This window comes from Pipistrellus hanaki, assembly GCF_964339955.1.
Source record: "Pipistrellus hanaki genome assembly, chromosome: 1".
NCBI lineage: Eukaryota > Metazoa > Chordata > Mammalia > Chiroptera > Vespertilionidae > Pipistrellus > Pipistrellus hanaki.
This window is the reverse complement of record NC_140503.1, coordinates 182,647,510-182,665,900: the sequence shown is the minus strand read 5'-3', so window position 1 is coordinate 182,665,900 and position 18,391 is coordinate 182,647,510. Positions and strand designations below refer to the sequence as shown.

Here is an 18,391-nt window from a genome sequence, read left to right as displayed (position 1 = left end):
TCCCCTGCCAGCCTGATTGCCCCCAATTGCCCTCCCCTGCCGACCTAGTTGCCCCCAACTGCCCTCCCCTGCTGGCCATCTTGTGGCAGCTATCTTATGATGACATGGGAGCAGCCATCTTGTGTGTGAGGGTGTGGCTGTCAATTTGCATATTACCTCTTATTATATAGGATGTTATTTTTAGCACACATCTATACTTACTTAAAAATAGAGACTAGGATGCCAGGACCGGTTTGGCTCAATGGATAGAGCGTCAGCTTGGGGACTGAAGGGTCCCGGGTTCGATTCCGGTCAAGGACATGTACCTTGGTTGCGGGCATATCCCCAGTGGGGGGTGTGCAAGAGGCAGCTGATGGATGACTCTCTCTCATCGATGTTTCTAACTCTCTCTCTCCCTTCCTCTCTGTATAAAATCAATAAAAATATATTTAAAAAAAATAGAGACTAGGAAACTTCAAAAGCCTAAGATATACTAAGATATAATAAAGAGAAATTTTCTGTATTTCTTATAAAAACTTTTTTAGTGTTTTCTGAAGTTTCTCCACTTTGTAGACTAGAAATATATTCCAGCTTATACTTCTTGAGAACAGTCTAAAAGATCATCAGACAATTTACCTAATCTTAAAACAAATCCCTTTTTATTAAAAATCTATTTAAAAAATCCATCAAAAGTTTAACTGAAAGAAGAATTTAGAATTTAGGTATGCTGGTAAAAATTTAAATATGTACTATTTACAATTATTTTGGATTAATGTTTATTTATAATGTTTAAATGAATAAAGCAATGATGGAATGTTTGCTTTCCTGATACATATTTTAGAATAACGTAATTCTGAAAGACAAACAGACTGATTGGTCCTCACCTTGATCGCTATCTTCCTACAGAGAATCACCTGAGACTGTCTAGGTTACCTTTATTCTTTAAAAAAGACAGAGAGAGAGAGAGAGAGAGAGAGAGAGAGAGAGAGAGAGAGGGAGAGGAGGTTTAATCAAGTGGCAGGATGAGGTGATAGAGATGGGTGGAAGGTACAGGTACAGCCTAGTGGACAATGAGTTCCCCATTGTGGAAAGGTCCACAAACAGGATTCATAAAAGCAACCATTTCCCAGAATTCCACATCAGGCTATTAAAGGCATAGAGAAAATGTGATAATCCAACGATTACCTTTTAAAGAATAAACCACCTGCCCTTGCAATATCACAGATTTATTTTTAATGGAGAAACATTAAAGACCACATAGCATAAACCCTTAAACTTCAGATGAGATGGCCGAAGCCCTGGAGGATAAGTAATATAGTTGGAACCCCAATCAAATCAGTACTTATTGAACACCTACTGCAGGTAAAACACTATTCCAAGAGTTGCAAAAAAAAATACAAAAGAGTATAATATTGGACCCTTTCTTTAAATCTCCCAGTCCCCGTTTCCCAGGGGAGTTACACGCAGGAAGTCCTCTGATGTTAGCAACATTCGCTTCCATATTCTATAGCTTAGTGGTTGGAACACTTTGGCCCTCGGGCCAAGTCTGGTTCATCGCCAGCTTCTGTAACTAGAGCCGTGCTGGAACGGGGCCACACGTACATTCGTGTATCATCTAGGCTCCCTTGGCTCTTCGAAGCCAGAGAGCTGGGCAGTTGTGACAGAGACTTGTGGTGTGTAAGGCCGAAAATATTTACTACCTGGCCCTTCACAGAAAAGGTCTGCCAAGCTCTGGTCTACATCATCGTTGGCTCAACTTGAGGTTTTTGGTGTGGTCTGTTGTTGGTTTTTTCCTCTCTCTTTCCATTTGAAATGAATGGGAGGCTGGTTTTGCCTGAGGAGCCACTGCCCACTGAGCAATGTGCTAGATGGTTTTGAAGGAACAGTCAGTGGGCTAAATATGGCAACTGACAGCAGCTCAGGGTAACAAGTAAAAACTTGTTCTGGCACAAAAGGGACAAGGACCAGATGACACAGAACTCCAACATCCAACAAATATTTACTAACTCCTTACTCAGTGCGTGCCATTGGGCTAAGCTCTGGGGATACCCCCAATAAATAAGACCAATTCTGTTCACAAAGAACTATCTGATGAAAGAAACACTTTTATATTAAATGGAATAGTAGAAGCTAGTAGACAATGAGATAGAGACATGACTCAGGGAATAGGGAACTGGGGTGAAGCTGGGGTGGGATCAACTATGCAAACCCAGGGACAGGCACACAGAGACCACGATTCCCCCTGCAGGGATCCAGTCCCAGGATGTCGTCAGGACTGGAAGCATGTTACTATCCACAGCTGCCTCAATCCAAAGGCCACTATTGGCACATGGGTGGAGGTAACTTGCTTCCTGAATTTCTTTTATAGCACATTTTTGTTTAACCTTTCTAGTATGTTCCTTTAGTGACATTTTTAAACTTACATTTAGCATTAGTCATCTTAACCTATTTTACCGTGTTTTTTTTCCCCAACCCCATCTCTATTATTTTCTTTAGCATCTTCCAATATAGATATTGTCATATGATTCATCTTTTTACACTTTTATTATTTCAGTATGTTGTGACTAACAATTTATTTAGTTGTATATTTTTCTTATCTCCCTCCCCATTTTTCCCAACTATTTTATCTTAGATATAACTCCTCCTTTCTGCTTCTTCAGTGAGGCTAAGCAGGGGCAATCATCAAAGTAGTCAGCTACCAGGAAGATACGGTAAGTGGTGGTGGGTCCTGGTGTGCTTAGGATTCACCTTTTGGTTGAGGAATCCGGGGGGTGTGGGGGGGGGGGTGTGGTAAGAGGGTCCTGGGGGACAGACAGAAGGGCTGGAGCAGCAGGAGCGCTTGGGGGGGAGGAGATGGCACAGTAGCTAATATCAACTGATGGAAGGAACTGTAATCTTTCAATGGTCCGCATCTGGATACCCCTGCAAACTGAATAAGCATCAGTCCTGCGAGTAGGAAAGGGCGGAGTGAGTGGGATAGAGAGGGAGCTTTTCCATGCTCCTTAAAAAGAGAGACAGATACGTCTTTATTTCAATTAAGTTTCTTTCAAGTGCTTTCTAAATATCCAAGTAAAGATCCTGACCCTAACTCTAGCCAAACTTAACTGCTTCAATTTTTAAATATATATATATATATATATATATATATATATATATATATATCCATGTAATGTGAGGAGACAGTCTAAAATGATTCTTCTCAAGAATCATTAGGCTGACTTTAAAAATAGCCAAGAGAAGCTACGAAAGTAGTACTGCTGCACTAACTTCTAAAACTCCCTGTAGCTGAACCTCACAGTCGTTTGGCCATAGTGCCTGGAAGAGCACACACTGTAGACAGAGAAGAAAGCCATATTTAGCCCACTGACTGTTCCTTCAAAACCATCTAGCACATTGCTCAGTGGGCAGTGGCTCCTCAGGCAAAACCAGCCTCCCATTCATTTCAAATGGAAAGAGAGAGGAAAAAAACCAACAACAAACCACACAAAGCACTGTAGACAACGAAAGCGCCCATGAACTCTCGCCCAGCTCTAAATCACGTGCTAAAACTGCAGTGAGTTGTGCACAACAGAAGACCTAGACCCAGATTCCCATGATGGGATGCTCCAAGGTTAAATTCTAATTAAATGTGATTCATCTACCACCAAGTCAAAATTCCAAAAGTTTCTGTAAGCAATAGGCACCAAGTATTAAACTAGGTGTCAGTTTTGCAGCCATATTTTTATCATCTTAAAAACAATACTACAAAGAAGAACCACTCAGAGGGGAGGCCAACTGGCCTGGGGAGATGACGGAGCCTATTCAAGGGCATCCGGCCAGTCACTGGGAGAGCTCAGCTCAGTCTGGATCGGAGTCCCACAGCACTCCTTCAAAACTCACTCCACTGCCTCCCATCACACCTGCGTCTTCCCAGTTTCTCTCCTCTGTCATGAGCATTCTCACAGATTCTGAGAAGGCATGTATTTAACAGCAATAGGGCTTCTGAAAAATACTCTCAAGGTCCTCTTACGTAAGAAAACCTCCTTGATTTCATGAAACTACAAAAACCTAAAACTTCCAAGTCCCATTTGTATAAGCAAGAAGAATTCCTAAATCCCTTCATCCATGGTGAGTACAAGGTTCCATGTGAGTCAGGCCAGCAATCCCCTAGCAGACTGGTCATTAATTGGAGCTCTCAGGTTCTTCAGGACGCCGCCCTGCCCAACAACCTTTTTATCACATCTGAGTTCCAAATGATTCTCCATCTCCTTTGGTCTGTTATCACCACATGCGTTTGAAGTATCAGGAGAAAACCTATTTCGTTTCCATGTTCTCCCAGGACCTTCTTTAAACTCTCTATTCATAATCTAGTCTTTGATAAAGACTTAAATCCATCTCATTCCCTTTTGAGAAGAAACTGGCCTGCCATGCTATTCCTCTACCCAATACATAATGTATCAAAAAAACCAAAAACTTAAAAAAAAACCACACACACACACACACACACACACACACACACACAAAAAAAAAAAAAAAAAAAAAAGCTCTTTTGGAGGTGTAAAATCTAACCACTGAGGGTAATGGTTCTCCAAAAATCAAAACTGAAAAGATCACATTTAAAATACCTTAGCTGACCGAAACCGGTTTGGCTCAGCGGTAGAGCGTTGGTCTGCGGATTGAAAGGTCCCGGGTTCGATTCCAGTCAGGGGCATGTACATTGGTTGCGGGCACATCTCTGGTGGGGGGTGTGCAGGAGGCAGCTGGTTGATGTTTCTCTCTCATCATCTATGTTTCTAGCTCTCTATCTCTCTCCCTTCCTCTCTGTAAAAAATCAACAAAATATATTAAAAAAATAAAATAAAAAAATAAAATAAAATACCTTAGCTGATTGGCCAGTGTGGGCCAGTGGTTGAACTTCAACCCAAGAACCAAGAAGTCACTAGTTCAGTTTCTGATCAGGGCACATGCCGGGGTTGTGAGCTCGATCGCCAGTAGGGGACGTGTAGGAGGCAGCTAATCAATGATTTTCTCTCATCATTGATGCTTCTATCTCTCCCTCTCCCTTCCTCTCTCTGAAATCAATAAAAACTTATTTAAAAAATACTTTAGTAACAATTAGCATTCCTCTTTCTTTACTAGTCAAATGTAGACAGCAGACTTTAAAGCTCAACCAAAAGGCTTTTGGAATTTTTAACAAGTGCTACATTTTGGTTTGTCCTGGCTAGTGAGCTGTCCTGAATTATCCCAGGAGAGGTATACCCGTATTCTATTTAAATGTTTATAACCCATGAAGCCATTAACACTTTGTAATGAAATGGAAATGGTATCTCAATGTGCACCTCTTAAGTGTTTTTGAAAAAGTCATGTAAAATAGCTATTCCCTTAATCAGCTTTTCTAACCAGTGTTATAAAAATAATTATCAATTGTTCATTAAAGTGAAATGCAGACTCTCAAAGAGTAATGCTCAGTATCTACTGGAATTAGAGTTGTTGCCTATGAAAATACAGCTCTAATTAAAATAAAAGCACCCCCAGAGGTGTGTTTCTTTTTTTTTCTTTTTTTAATATTTTATTGATTTTTTTTTTTTTTTTTTACAGAGAGGAAGGTAGAGAGATAGAGAGCTAGAAACATCGATGAGAGACATCAATCAGCTGCCTCCTACACATCCTCTACTGGGGATGTGCCTGCAACCAAGGTACATGCCCTTGACCGGAATCAAACCCGGGACCTTTCTATCCACTGAGCCAAACCGGTTTTGGCCAGAGGTGTGTTTCTTTAATAGAACAGCTAACCTTGGTAGATACAACTAGCCTTTAAAAATAAGTTTATGCATAAAGATTCAAAACATCAACACTGCAATGAGATGGCGTAGAAAGAAAGAGCAAATGCCTGACTTTAAAATAATGGTATGGCTAGCCCTAGCTAGTTTGGCTCAGTGGATAGAGCATCCACCTACAGAATGAAGAGTCTGAGGTTCGATTCTGGTCAAGGGCACATGCCTGGGTTGCTCAATCCCCAGTAGGGGGCATGCAGGAGGCAGCCGATCAATGATTCTCTCTCATTGATGTTTCTATCTCTATCTCCCTTCCTCTCTGAAATCAGTAAAAAATAAATAAATAAATATATATATATATATATATATATATATATAATATTATTATTTTTAAATAGCATGACTAGAGCATTCAGTAGTAAAAAAAAAAATTCAAATAATTTGGTTAAAGCCACTCTGAACTTTTAAAACTTTACATAACAACCTGTCTCACTCAGTTTTCAAGACAACTTAGACAGCATTTGCTCATTCAACCAATATTTACTAAGCAACTTTTCTGTTCCAAGCCCTGGCACACATCAGTAGACAGAGCACAGTCCATGCTCACCTTATAGTCTTTTGAAGAGAGGGGGTCGGGGGGAAGGAGATTTGAATGCACTAAATAGACCAATTATACCATCTCAGTTATTGGTAAAACAAAACAAGAAAATAATGCCCAGAGCACAGAGAGTGCTCAAAAATTTCTTTCATTCTTAATGTTGACATATGCTTAGTTCTGTTCAATTTATCATTATCTCTGGTCTTGGTGAATTATAAAGATAAATCTTGCCCTAGCCAGCCTCAGAGGGAAAGTGGGGGGTGAGAAGGGCATAATGGGAAGAGATTAACAGAAGAACTTATCCATAACCCGTGGACACAGACAACAGAGCAGTGGGCCTGGGGAGGAGGGGCAGGTGCAAGGTAGAGGGGTTCAATGGTGGGGAAAGGGAGGGCATCTGTAATACTTTCAACAACAAAGATAAATTAAAAAAAAAATAAGTATATCTTGTATTTACACTCACTTATTCCTGACTCCAAACAGAATGCACAACAACGAAATCAAGTTTGATTCATAAGAATAAAAATAACCCAATCCTGGAGATCCAAGGACTCTGCAGCTGTCACAACGGAAGCCTGTGGACACACACTGCCTGATCCTTAGGGTCTGACTCATGGCCGTGCCTAATGGTCACTGCTCCTCAGTGGTCAGTGAAGGGTGTTTTCTCCTCACACAACTTTGATGTGTGAGGCCAGACATTACTTGTGCCAATTCTACGAATAGTTATCAGTGAAATCGGTCTTTGATCACATGACTATGGCCACACAAAAATTGTATGATTATTTAAGCAGCTTATAAATAAAAATTTGTAACACAAATACACGAATCTTTGATTCCTTTTCTTAAGGAAGAGGGGTAGCAAATAAGTGACTTCCTTCTTTAACAAGAACTGCAACATTATACAATTCGGTACCGTAGAGTCCCTTTGTTATAAATTATACTGTTAGTTAATCAAAGAATCAAAAGCATTCATTAAAGTAGGAATTGTGGAGGAGGGATCTACAGGTCCACCAAAGGTTTTATTTTAACTGAAAATATAAAATCCAAGTTTATTCCCTAGCCTTTTAGTACAGTGCCAAGTACTTGTCTCTTAGGTGAATTTGCTAATAGCTTTCTTGCCTAAAATCTAACCCTTGTACATCATTTATGATTTCCAGTTTCAATTTCTTCAAAGAGGACAAGGAAACTGAATATATCTGAGGGCAAAATCCTTCCAATCACGTACACTTCTATGGCCTACCCGCAATTCCAAAGCAAACTTTTTTAGAAATTCATTTGTATGGAGTCTGGTCAAAGTATTCAACTCTGTTTACACCAAAATAGTTCTTTCTTTTCAGTCTCATAATTTTACTGAATTATGTAATATTTAACTAAGTTATATGATCTCAATTACAAGTATAATTGGCATGAACAGGTTTGGTTTAAAATACACTCAACTCAAAAAATAATAATAATAAAATAAAATACACTCAACTCTTGGTAAGCACACAACTCAACCTGGTGGGAGCAGAAATGATAGCAGAGGAGTTGAACAGTTTGGTGTACAAGAAGCATTTGTTAATTAACATATTTTACAGAGAAAGAGGGATTTCTGATAAATCCAATGTGTTGCTTAAGAATTTCCATGAAATTAAAAAATATTAAGTTACTTAATATTTAGAGAAAGTTAAAAAGTAAAAAAAAAAAAATTATCAAAAGCAAAGATACATGTTCTTCAACATATCAACCCCTGCAAATACCTCACAAATTTGCAAATACTTTTGTTAAAGAAAGCATTATCATCTACAAATATTTTTAGAGTTAAAAGGAACATGATAGGTATTACGGAAAATTTTTGGAGTTAAAAGGAAAATGATAGATACTACGGAAAATTCTTAATCATTCAATTACGTGCTTATATGAAAATTAACATAAATTACAAAATCTAATTATTACATTTTGTAACATGTTTGCTATGCTCAAATGTCTTTTTTTTTTTTTTTAATAAAAGGTGCATTTTAAACTAATGGGCATAGTATGTTACATTTAAACATCAAGTCTAACCACACAGGCTGTGGTAAAGAAAATGATTCAAGGCTGAAAGTTAAAGAAAAAGTAGTTTTTAATAACTTAAATATCTGCATATATTAACACTAGTATATTCACATGTTTCACTTATTTATACTTGCACTATTGAACACAAAACTAAGTGCTGAAAGACATACAATTTTAACTGAAATCAAGAAGTACTAACTCAGTGGCCTCACTTCTACTTCATTCAAATGAGTGAATAGTATAAAAAAAAAAGAGAAACTTCTAGTACCAGTACATTGTAGATATCAATATATATTTCTTTTTAAAGCTTAAAAGCTCCATGTCTTTTGTTTTAAAAATATCCATTATGTAAAAGAAAATGTGGTTTCTCACAAATACGACCATAATTTTTAACCTGACAAACAGAGCGAGTGTGGATGCAAGGAAATGGGGACACTCATCCTTAGCCCTGAGGAGCTGAAATTGAGAAATTCTGTAAAGGTAACTTGGCATTGCTGACCAAAATTTTTAATGCACATAGAAACTTCGATAGAAGCAATCAAACAAAGGTATAACGTGATATATAAATGGATATTTATTTTTAATAACTAAAAATAGTCATTCTAAATGTTCATTAATAAGGGACTGATAGAATAAATTATATCCACACAAGGAAGTGTGTTTTAAATAAGGTAGAAAGATTGTTTATGATGTATTAAATGTAAATTCACACATCAAAACAGCCTGGATAGTAAATCTCATTTTTAAATTCTACAAATAAAAATGTATATATGCAAGTTAAGGTATGCATAGGAAACAGCTATAAGAATATATATCAAACTTGTAGAGAAACTCTCTTCTTTCTGTAAAATATTATATTCACTTATAAAAGTAGTTATTTATTCCCCAAAATAAAAAGTCATAATCATACAAAACATTTTAGTCAAAAATTTAAAAACTTATAGCATTTTTCCATTTTCTTTCTAAAGGATTTCCTTTCTTTTAATATTTGCTATTTACCAGTACTATATGCAAAACTGATTTCTCTTCTAACACAGAATATCATTTGCTCAAACTTTAAAAGGCATTAAATTTAACTTTGCGGGATTATATTAAATGAAGGTACTGTGACACAAAATCATCATGATTATACTCAAAGATGTGGCTTTTTATATTTTACCCCATATATCTGCTATCTTCAGAAGATAATGGAGTATATTTTTAAAACAAAATGGACATGGTTTCTATGGTGATAGGCAAAAAAACTCAGTATCTTATTTTTCATTTACATATTCTATGGGTTACAAATAGCATTTTCCAATAAGTATATCACATTTCCCAAAGATCATCCAACTATAAACTCCTTTAATGGCTTCATCTTGGATTCATCGCATCAATATTTCTCCATCTAAACTCGAAGCAAAACTTTGATACTAACATAATTTTACACCAACTACGTATTTACTGCAGTAAACATTTTATAATATTTAAACTTGATTTTCCACACACAGATTTTTTTGCTCACTAGAACTCAAACTTGTAAAAATAATTTCTTTCCTAAAATACTTTTTAAAGGATTGAAAACTAATACATCTTATTCCCATTTCACTTTACCGAGTTGTTGGCGGCGGTGTCTGCCATAATGACTGTGCCTGATAGTGATTCCATCTTCCTCACCTACAGTCTTCTCTGACGAAAACAAGCTAAGACTTCTCATCTTCAGTAATCTGGGGGAACCTTCCTGGAAACCGTCTCCAGCTTCCACAACCCCATCTCCCGAAAGGATGGGAGGCACAACTCTTTTTAAAAAGTCCATGACGAGGCTCCTCTACATGACTAGTCTTGGGAGCAGGCAGAAAAGGCGCCTGCACCAATTTCCTTGATGACGAGGAGATAAGGTCCACTCTGTATGTCAGAGAGCAGACACGTCATGTGAGCTTAGGTGGTGCTGCACAGCCGCAGGCCAAGTGCCAGCTGTTCGGAGGCTGATTTTTAGGACATTTGCTGTTCCTGCTGATAACAAGCCCAACAGCTATCGGACATGAAACGGCACTTCATGTATGCAAGTCCTTGTACATCTTACAATGGGTGTTCACAGTAATAGTCAGACCATAAAAGTTTTAGCATCCGTCTAGTTTAACATTAACACTCTGAAAACTGACACTGTAATGATGTTAAGACAAATTTACTTTGGCCTAAGGTGTGTCGTCCTTTCAAATAAACCTACTAGTATAGCTGAAGTGTAAAACTAACTAGGAGTCAAAAGATTATGGCCTAGCCGGTTTGGCCTGTGGCTGAAGGATCCTGGGTTATATTCCGGTCAAGGTCAGGTACCTCGATTGCAGGCTCCTGACCTTGGTCAGAGGCATGTGGGAGGTAACCAACCTGATGTGTCTCTCTCCCATCAGTATTTCTCTCTTTATCTCCCTCTCTCTTTCATTCTCTAAAAATCAATGTAAAAAATACCCTCGAGGGAGGATTTATAAATATACTCTTATGATTCTAAAACTCACTAACAGACCTCAGGAACATCTAGCTTCATAGTATTATGAACTTGATTTATGAAAGCAATATTGTATTATGAACATTCCAATGTACTTTTAAAAATAAAAAAAGAGTACTCATCACAATCAATTGCAATTACCAACAGTAGCAATGGAGACACTGGCATGAATTGCCAAAAAAAAAAAAAAAAAAAAGGGTGATAATTTACAACATATGGACCTAAGAATATAGATTTAAAATATAATTATCTAATTAAATAAACCCAGTAATCAACTTTACATAAGTTGTAACTGAGCACTCTACTAAATATTTTTAAATAGCTAAAGTGGCTGATCCTATTGCTTAATGTACTCCAGAAGCATGACGAAATACTCCAGTGGAAGGTGCCTACGTAAGACTCTGCAAACTGAAATTAATACCTCCTTTTTCCCCTTCCTTCGCCTGCCCTCTGGTGGGGATCAGTGAGCAAGAAGGAAATGAAAAACCAAAGAGAACAAATAAGGCATAAACGCCCTAAGTAATCAAATTATAGCTTTGAGGACATGTGTTTGAGTAAGAAAACAAATCTGATTCACTTAGCAAAATGCAAGCACAATCTCATTCTTCTCAACCCAAAGAAACTGATTTACATCTTTTAAAAGATAAAACATAAAACTGTCTATAAATACATATCAGGAAAAATCATAGTGAAAAAAAACTTTCTGGTTCTGAATTAAATCCTCATTTCTCTACATTCATTATAAAGTCTACTATTCTTTATTTCATTATCTAAAATATATTCATTGAAGGTCCTCTACATGTAAAGCATACATAGTATTAAGTTTCGAAGAAAAGTGAGAGGACTTATTAATGCAAATCCTGCCTCAGGGAATTCTACAGTGAAAAGGAGGTAAAAAAACAAAACAAAAAAAACACACACAAAAAAAAACAACAACAAAAAAAAACACACACAAGGAAGTCGAGTATAGACCTTACAGAAATGTACCTACTAGGAAAACATACTGACTTTTAAAATATATATTGTATTGGTTTTTTACAGAGAGGAAGAGAGAGGGATAGAGAGTTAGAAACATCGATGAGAGAGAGAAATCGATCAGCTGCCTCTTGCACCCCCTCCACTGGGGATGTGCCCGCAACCAAGGTATATGCCCTTGCCCGGAATCAAACCCGGGACCTTTCAGTCCGCAGGCCGAGGCTCTATCCACTGAGCCAAAGCGGTTTTGGCGGAAAACATACTGACTTTTAAAAATACTTCTAAGAAGAGATGCAAATCAAAGCAACAATGCGGTACCATCTCACACCTGTCAGAATAGCCAACATCAACAAATCAACAAACAACAAGTGCTGGAGAGATTGCGGAGAAAAAGGAACCCTCGTGCACTGCTGGTGGGAATGCAAACTGGTGCAACCACTGTGGAGGACAGTATGGAGTTTCCTCAAAAAAATGAAAATGGAACTCCCATTTGACCCAGTAATCCCACTCCTAGGAATATATCCCAAGAAACTAGAAACACCAATCAGAAAGGATATATGCACCCCTATGTTCATAGCAGCACAATCTACAATAGCTAGAATTTGGAAACAGCCTAGGTGCCCGTCAGCAGAGGATTGGATCAAAAAACTATGGTACATCTACACAATGGAATACTATGCTGCCATAAAAAGAAGGAATTCTCATCATTTGCAGCAAACTGGATAGAATTAGAGGACATCATGCTGAGTGAAATAAGCCAGTTAATGAAAGAGAAACACCACATGGCCTCACTCATTTATGGATATTAAAGAACATTATAAACAGATTATCCAAAAGACAGATATAGAGACAGTAAAGCAACAAGCAGACTGTCAAATTACAGCAGGGAGGTTAGGGAGATCTGGGGGAGATAAGAGATCAACCGAAGGACTTGTATACATGCATATAAGTACAACCAATGGACACAAAACTCTGGGGAGGGAGGGTATGTATGTGGGAGGAAGGGAGGGGGGCGCCCAATGTTAAAATATGTACACAGATAATAATTTAATAAAAATATTTAAAAAAATAAAAATACTTCTAAGAGACAGAGTTTCTCTTAACCCTTGAACATGAAAGGAGAACCCATCTGCTCAGCCTATTCCCGCACACAGAAGAAACAGCCAGCTAGAACCATAATTCATACGCCTTAAGAGCCTGGACGTTATCAATGTGTCTTTTAGGGCTTTTTCTTTCCTCTTTAGGAGTGTGACCTCGGGACCTTTAACACTTACGCTTGTGGCTTTCCTCAGGTCCCTTTGCAGGCCTTCCTTATCTCTGGAGCCCAGAAACACAATGGTAGACAGCAAATGCCGATTGTAGAGGGCAAGCTACCTTCACGTCTGTTCATGATATACAAGAGCCACCTGTGTCACTATTAACCCTCTGCTCTAAATCGAATTTCCAACTGGGAAAATGAAGGGCAAGGATTAGGTGTCATTGAAGGAACCACAAAATTTTTCTCAGATTTCCTTCGTTTGACAAGTATTGACTGGGCAGCTCCTATCACGGCCTGTGCAAGACGCAAAGGCACCGACGATACATCCCTCTCCCCAAAAACCTTACCACTCAGAAAGGGAGAGAAGTTCTCACAGCTACAAGAGCCCCATGTCCTCTGCCCAACCTGCTCCTACACCACCTCTCTTAATCGAGGCTGAGCCCTGATAAAACCCTGAAGGCCACACTCCTTTCCAGGGCCAGCTTCCAGCAAGCAGAAAGCATGGTGCTCCCCTGACAGAACTGTACCCATGAGCGGCTGAATCCATGAGGAGGAAACGCCCGAACGCCATGTTTGCAGGTTGATGTGTCTAAGATATCTTTGGTTGATTATCACAACTTTCAGCTCCAGGTATAACAATGATAGGATTAAGAAATCATAATAGAAGGTAATGGCTCAAACATAGCATTTCAAGGGCTTTTTAGACCTCAGTCACTATTTAGCCTCCAGAACATGTAGTATAATCTTACCGTAGGACTCAAGACAGTAATTTCTTAGCGGTAACTTCAATCATCTAATTCTGACAGTGGGACTCTTGAGCAGTTCTGAGAGCTAAGCATTTAGGTGTTAATCATCCAAGATTCAAATAAATGGCTTCAGCTCTGAAGAAAAATAAGATATAAGATGTATACATTAGTTATGTTTGTAATAGCACATCTGTGTGTCACTCATATCCATCCTTACTCCTGAATATCTTATCCAGCAGTGTCACCTGGTGCTGAAGTTATCCTCTTTCAATAGTGTTGCACTACACTGCTTTAAAATTTATTTTCTGAAAATTTTCAAAATAATGCCAAATCGAAACTAGTATAATAAACACACCATTATTAACCCCTGGCAAATCATGTTTAATTTATATCTCCACCTACCCCAGACCCCTCTCCCACTACTCTGGATTATTATGAATCAAATTCCAGACATTTACCACTTCTTCTTTAGATAATTCTGCATACAAAGATCTGCTTTTTAAGTATAATCTAATATCATTATAATATCTATAACAAATGAATAAAAATTTCTTTTTAACATCAGCTACCTATCTGTGTTCAAAATCTTCTGTCTCACAAGTGGTTTTTATTTTTATTTTCACTATTTTTTAAGTATATTTTTATTGATTTCAGAGAGAAAGGGAGAGGGAGAAAGAGATAGAAACATCAATGATGAGAGAGAATCACTGATGGGCTGCCTCCTGCATGCCCCTTACTGGAGATCGAGCCCATAACCTGTGCATGTGTCCTGACTAGGAATTGAACCGTGATCTCCTGGTTCATAGCTTGATGCTCAACCACTGATCCACACCAGCCAGGTCATAAGTGGTTTTTAAACAGATTGCTCCAATCCAGATCTAAACAAAATCCATATAGATAACTGTTACTGTACCTTTTAAATCCTTTTTAACTTATAGTTCCTCTCCTTCCTTTCTTCTGAGTAGAAATGTAATAAGACAAGTAATGCTTTTACTATCCAACAATTAATCAATAAATAAAAACCTTAAATATGCCATAATACATTTAATATTTTAATTTTATTCCCTAAAATAAACAGATTTGCAAAGTAGCTCATATAGTGTATGAACCTAATATTTATCTCCTCTACAGAAAATGTTTAGGATATATATTTTTCAAAGTCCAATTATAATACTCGCGAGGGGGTCATGAATTATGTACTATTGTACCATGCCTGTAATAATTTGATGATTATTAAGAAGGAAACCAGTGACCATAGAGAGTTATTCTTTTAACATATATAAGGACTCACACATGTTACCATGCATATTCCATGCTTTTATCTTGGCATTTTTCCACTTACGTAGGCCGCATTTTAACCCTGGCATTGAAACTCAAATTAACTTCATTTTAAAATCATAACTCTTTTCTTACTATTTTTTTTTCCTGTTTAACGAATTTAATCCTCAACCCAACAGAAAGGATTAACTACTTTCTAAATTATTAATTTGTACTTAAGTGTCTTAATTTGAAATTCCTTTAGCAGAATTGGAAAATACAATGATACTCCTTGGATGCATAATCAACTAAATCATGACTAAATCTTTTTGAAGCTAGAACACTGGTGAATTCGAACAAAAAACTAATTCATATGCACTTGTTTACAATCAATCTTAGTCAGGCCTAGTGGAATTTTTGACGGCCCCACCAAGTATTTCCGAATCTATTAACAATGTGATATTTAGAATTCTGCCATAATTCTTGATACTTTATCTTAGGTTCATGAAACCATTTCTCACTCAAAGCTAACAAAGAAAGCGATGTGACAAATAGCATAATCATTTCTGTAGATAGTTGTTGCAGTAGTCATGCACTGGTATATAATGAAATTTATAATATTTTTTCACTTTATCTGCTAGGACAAATGACAAAATCAACTACTACTGGAGAACAAAGCAATTTTATAAGTACAGCAACAAGTTCACCGAAGATTGATTTGTACCACTAGGTCTAGGGCTTTTGTTTTGCTTCACTTTTGAATAACCTTCTGTTCAGAGATAGCGAGAGCTTAGGGCCATGTTCTTTATACGTGTTTTCTGTAACCACACTGTCAGAGCACTGTGTCATTTTAAGACTTCCCAATGTTTGTCTAAAATTTTCAATAGTTCTTTAGTGAATATACAACCTTCCTATGTTCAACTTTCCCTTTTGATAAAATGAACATGTCTTAGATTCCCTTCTGGGAAAATACATGCTTTATACTTTTCTCTCTTTATAGCTTATAATCATATTTAGCAGGAATGGAGATTTTTGTTGTTCTTTTTGTCTTGGTTTTGGGTTGTTGCTTTTTGCATGGCAATCACTTTATCTTGTTGCCATACATATTATTGAGTATGAGACTCATTTCTATTTTAATTTCACTTGATTAATTTGGAGAATATTCTATTCACAGGAAGAGTAATTTTTTCTTTTAAATTTCTTTATTAAGATGTATCCTTATCCCCCATTACCTCTCACAAACCTCCCCCCAACCCCAACTCATGCCCTCACCCCCTTGTTGTCTGTGTCCATTGGTTAAGCTTATATGCATGTATACAGTCCTTTGGTTGATCTCTCCCCCTTATCCCTCCTCACCCCCCACCTTCCCTCTGAGGTTTGACAGTCTGATCGATGCTTCTCTGTCTCTGGATCTGTTTTTGTTCATCAGTTTATGTTGGTCATTATATTCCATAAATGAGTGTTATTATGTGATATTATCTTTCTCCGACTGGCTTATTTTGCTTAGCATGATGCTCTCCAGGTCCATCCATGCTGTTGCAAATGGTAAGAATTCCTTCTTTTTTACAGCAGCATAGTATTCCATTATGCAGATGTACCACTGTTTTGTAATCTACTCGTCTGCTGATGGGCACTTAGGCTGTTTCCAAATGTAGATTGTGCTGCTATGAACATAGAGGTACATATGTCTTTTATGATTGGTGTTTCTAGTTTCTTGGGACATATTCCTAGAAGTGGAATTATTGAGTCAAATGGGAGTTCCATTTTTAGTTTTTGAGGAAACTCCATACTGTTCTCCACAGTGGCTGCACCAGTCTGCATTCCCACCAGCAGTGCATGAGGGTTCCTTTTTCTCCACATCCTCACCAGCACTTGTCATTTGTTGATTTGTTGACAGCCATTCTGACAGGTGTGAGATGGTTAGTGACTTTGAGCATCTTTTCATATGCCTCTTGGCCTTCCTTCTGTCTTCTTTTGAAAAGTATCTATTTAGGTCCATTGCCCATTTTCTGATTGGGTTGTTTGTCTTCCTTTGGTTAAATTGTATGAGTTCCCTGTAGATGTTGGAGATTAAACCCTTATTGGAGATAACATTGGCAAATATGTTCTCTCATTCAGTGGCTTTCTTGTTGTTTTGTTGATGGTTTCCTTTGCTGTGCAAAAGCTTTTTATTTTGATGTAGTCCCATTTGTTTATTTTCTCTTTAGATCCCATTGCCCTAGGAGCTGTATCAGTGAAGAAATTGCTTCGGTATATTCTGAGATTTTGCTGCCTGTGGATTCCTCTAGTATTTTTATGGTTTCCCATCTTCTGTTTAAGTCCTTTATCCATTTTGAATTTATTTTTGTGTATGGTATAAATTGGTGGTTTAGTTTCATTTTTTTTTTTTTTGCACGTTATCTGTCTAATTTTCCCAACACCATTTATTGAAGAGACTGTCTTAACTCCACTGTATGTCCATTCGTGCTTTGTCGAATATTAATTGAGCATAGTGTGGTTTGGGTCGATTTCTGGGTTCTCTATTCTACTCCATTAATCTATATGTCTGTTCTTATGCCAGTAGAAGGCTGTTTTGAGAACAGTGGCTTTGTAATTCAGCTTGATATCTGGTATTGATATCAGGAAGAATAATTTTTATTAGAACTTCCATACTCATATTTTTGAGAGGTTAGGTATATGTGGTCATGGTGTGAACATGATCAATGCTGTTGTTTTTTTATTTTAAAAGAAGAAAATTATATAAATAAGAGTGACTTGAGGAGGTCGGTTGGTATATGACAACACTGAAGGCTGTAAACAGCACAAGCTTTGAAGGGGCAAGGTTTAAACGTGCAGTAAGAGTAATGATCTAAGAGTTTCCATGAGCAATAAATAAGGAGAACAGTGGCCCAGCTCTGGCACTTGAGAGGATCTCATGGCCAAATGAGGTCTTTTAAGGAGAGTCTTGCTTCACTTCAGCGTAGAAAATAAAAGAGAAAGCTGAATGGGTGTTCAGTAACACATTAACCACGTTTCCTTTCTGAACAAAACTACTAGAATAATCAAGAACAGAAATGCAAAAATGTTATGCATATTCATTGTAGTAAGACAAGATATATTTGTCTCTGATAATACATGAATACAGAAAATAGTTATCACAAGCAAATAAAGAAAAAATTAAGAGTAAATGAAATTTTGGTAATGTTCATTTAATATTTTCAATATTTGTATGTACATTTCATAATTTTAAAATGGGAACATGAAAGTTATGGTGCCTAGCACAAGACAGATTTGAGTTCAATGAAAAAATAACTTAATTATTGCATAATT

At 37.3% G+C, this 18,391-nt stretch overlaps 1 protein-coding gene across 11 annotated transcripts in view; it reads right to left on the bottom strand.

The window, feature by feature from the left end:
- Positions 1 to 18,391, bottom strand: part of FRYL (FRY like transcription coactivator) — a 257,817-nt gene that overhangs the window by 169,217 nt on the left and 70,209 nt on the right. The window contains exon 3 of one of the 11 annotated variants that reach the window (XM_084899627.1): positions 13,829 to 13,960. The exons of 9 other annotated variants lie outside the window; for them this stretch is intronic. Coding sequence is in view for 1 of the 2 variants with exons in the window: in XM_084899630.1 (XP_084755756.1) it covers positions 9,958 to 10,159 (202 nt within the window). In the remaining variant the exon portion in view is untranslated. Of the gene's footprint in view, positions 1 to 9,957; positions 10,203 to 13,828; positions 13,961 to 18,391 lie in introns of those variants that run through there. One more of the 11 variants, XM_084899630.1, reaches the window with a different exon arrangement.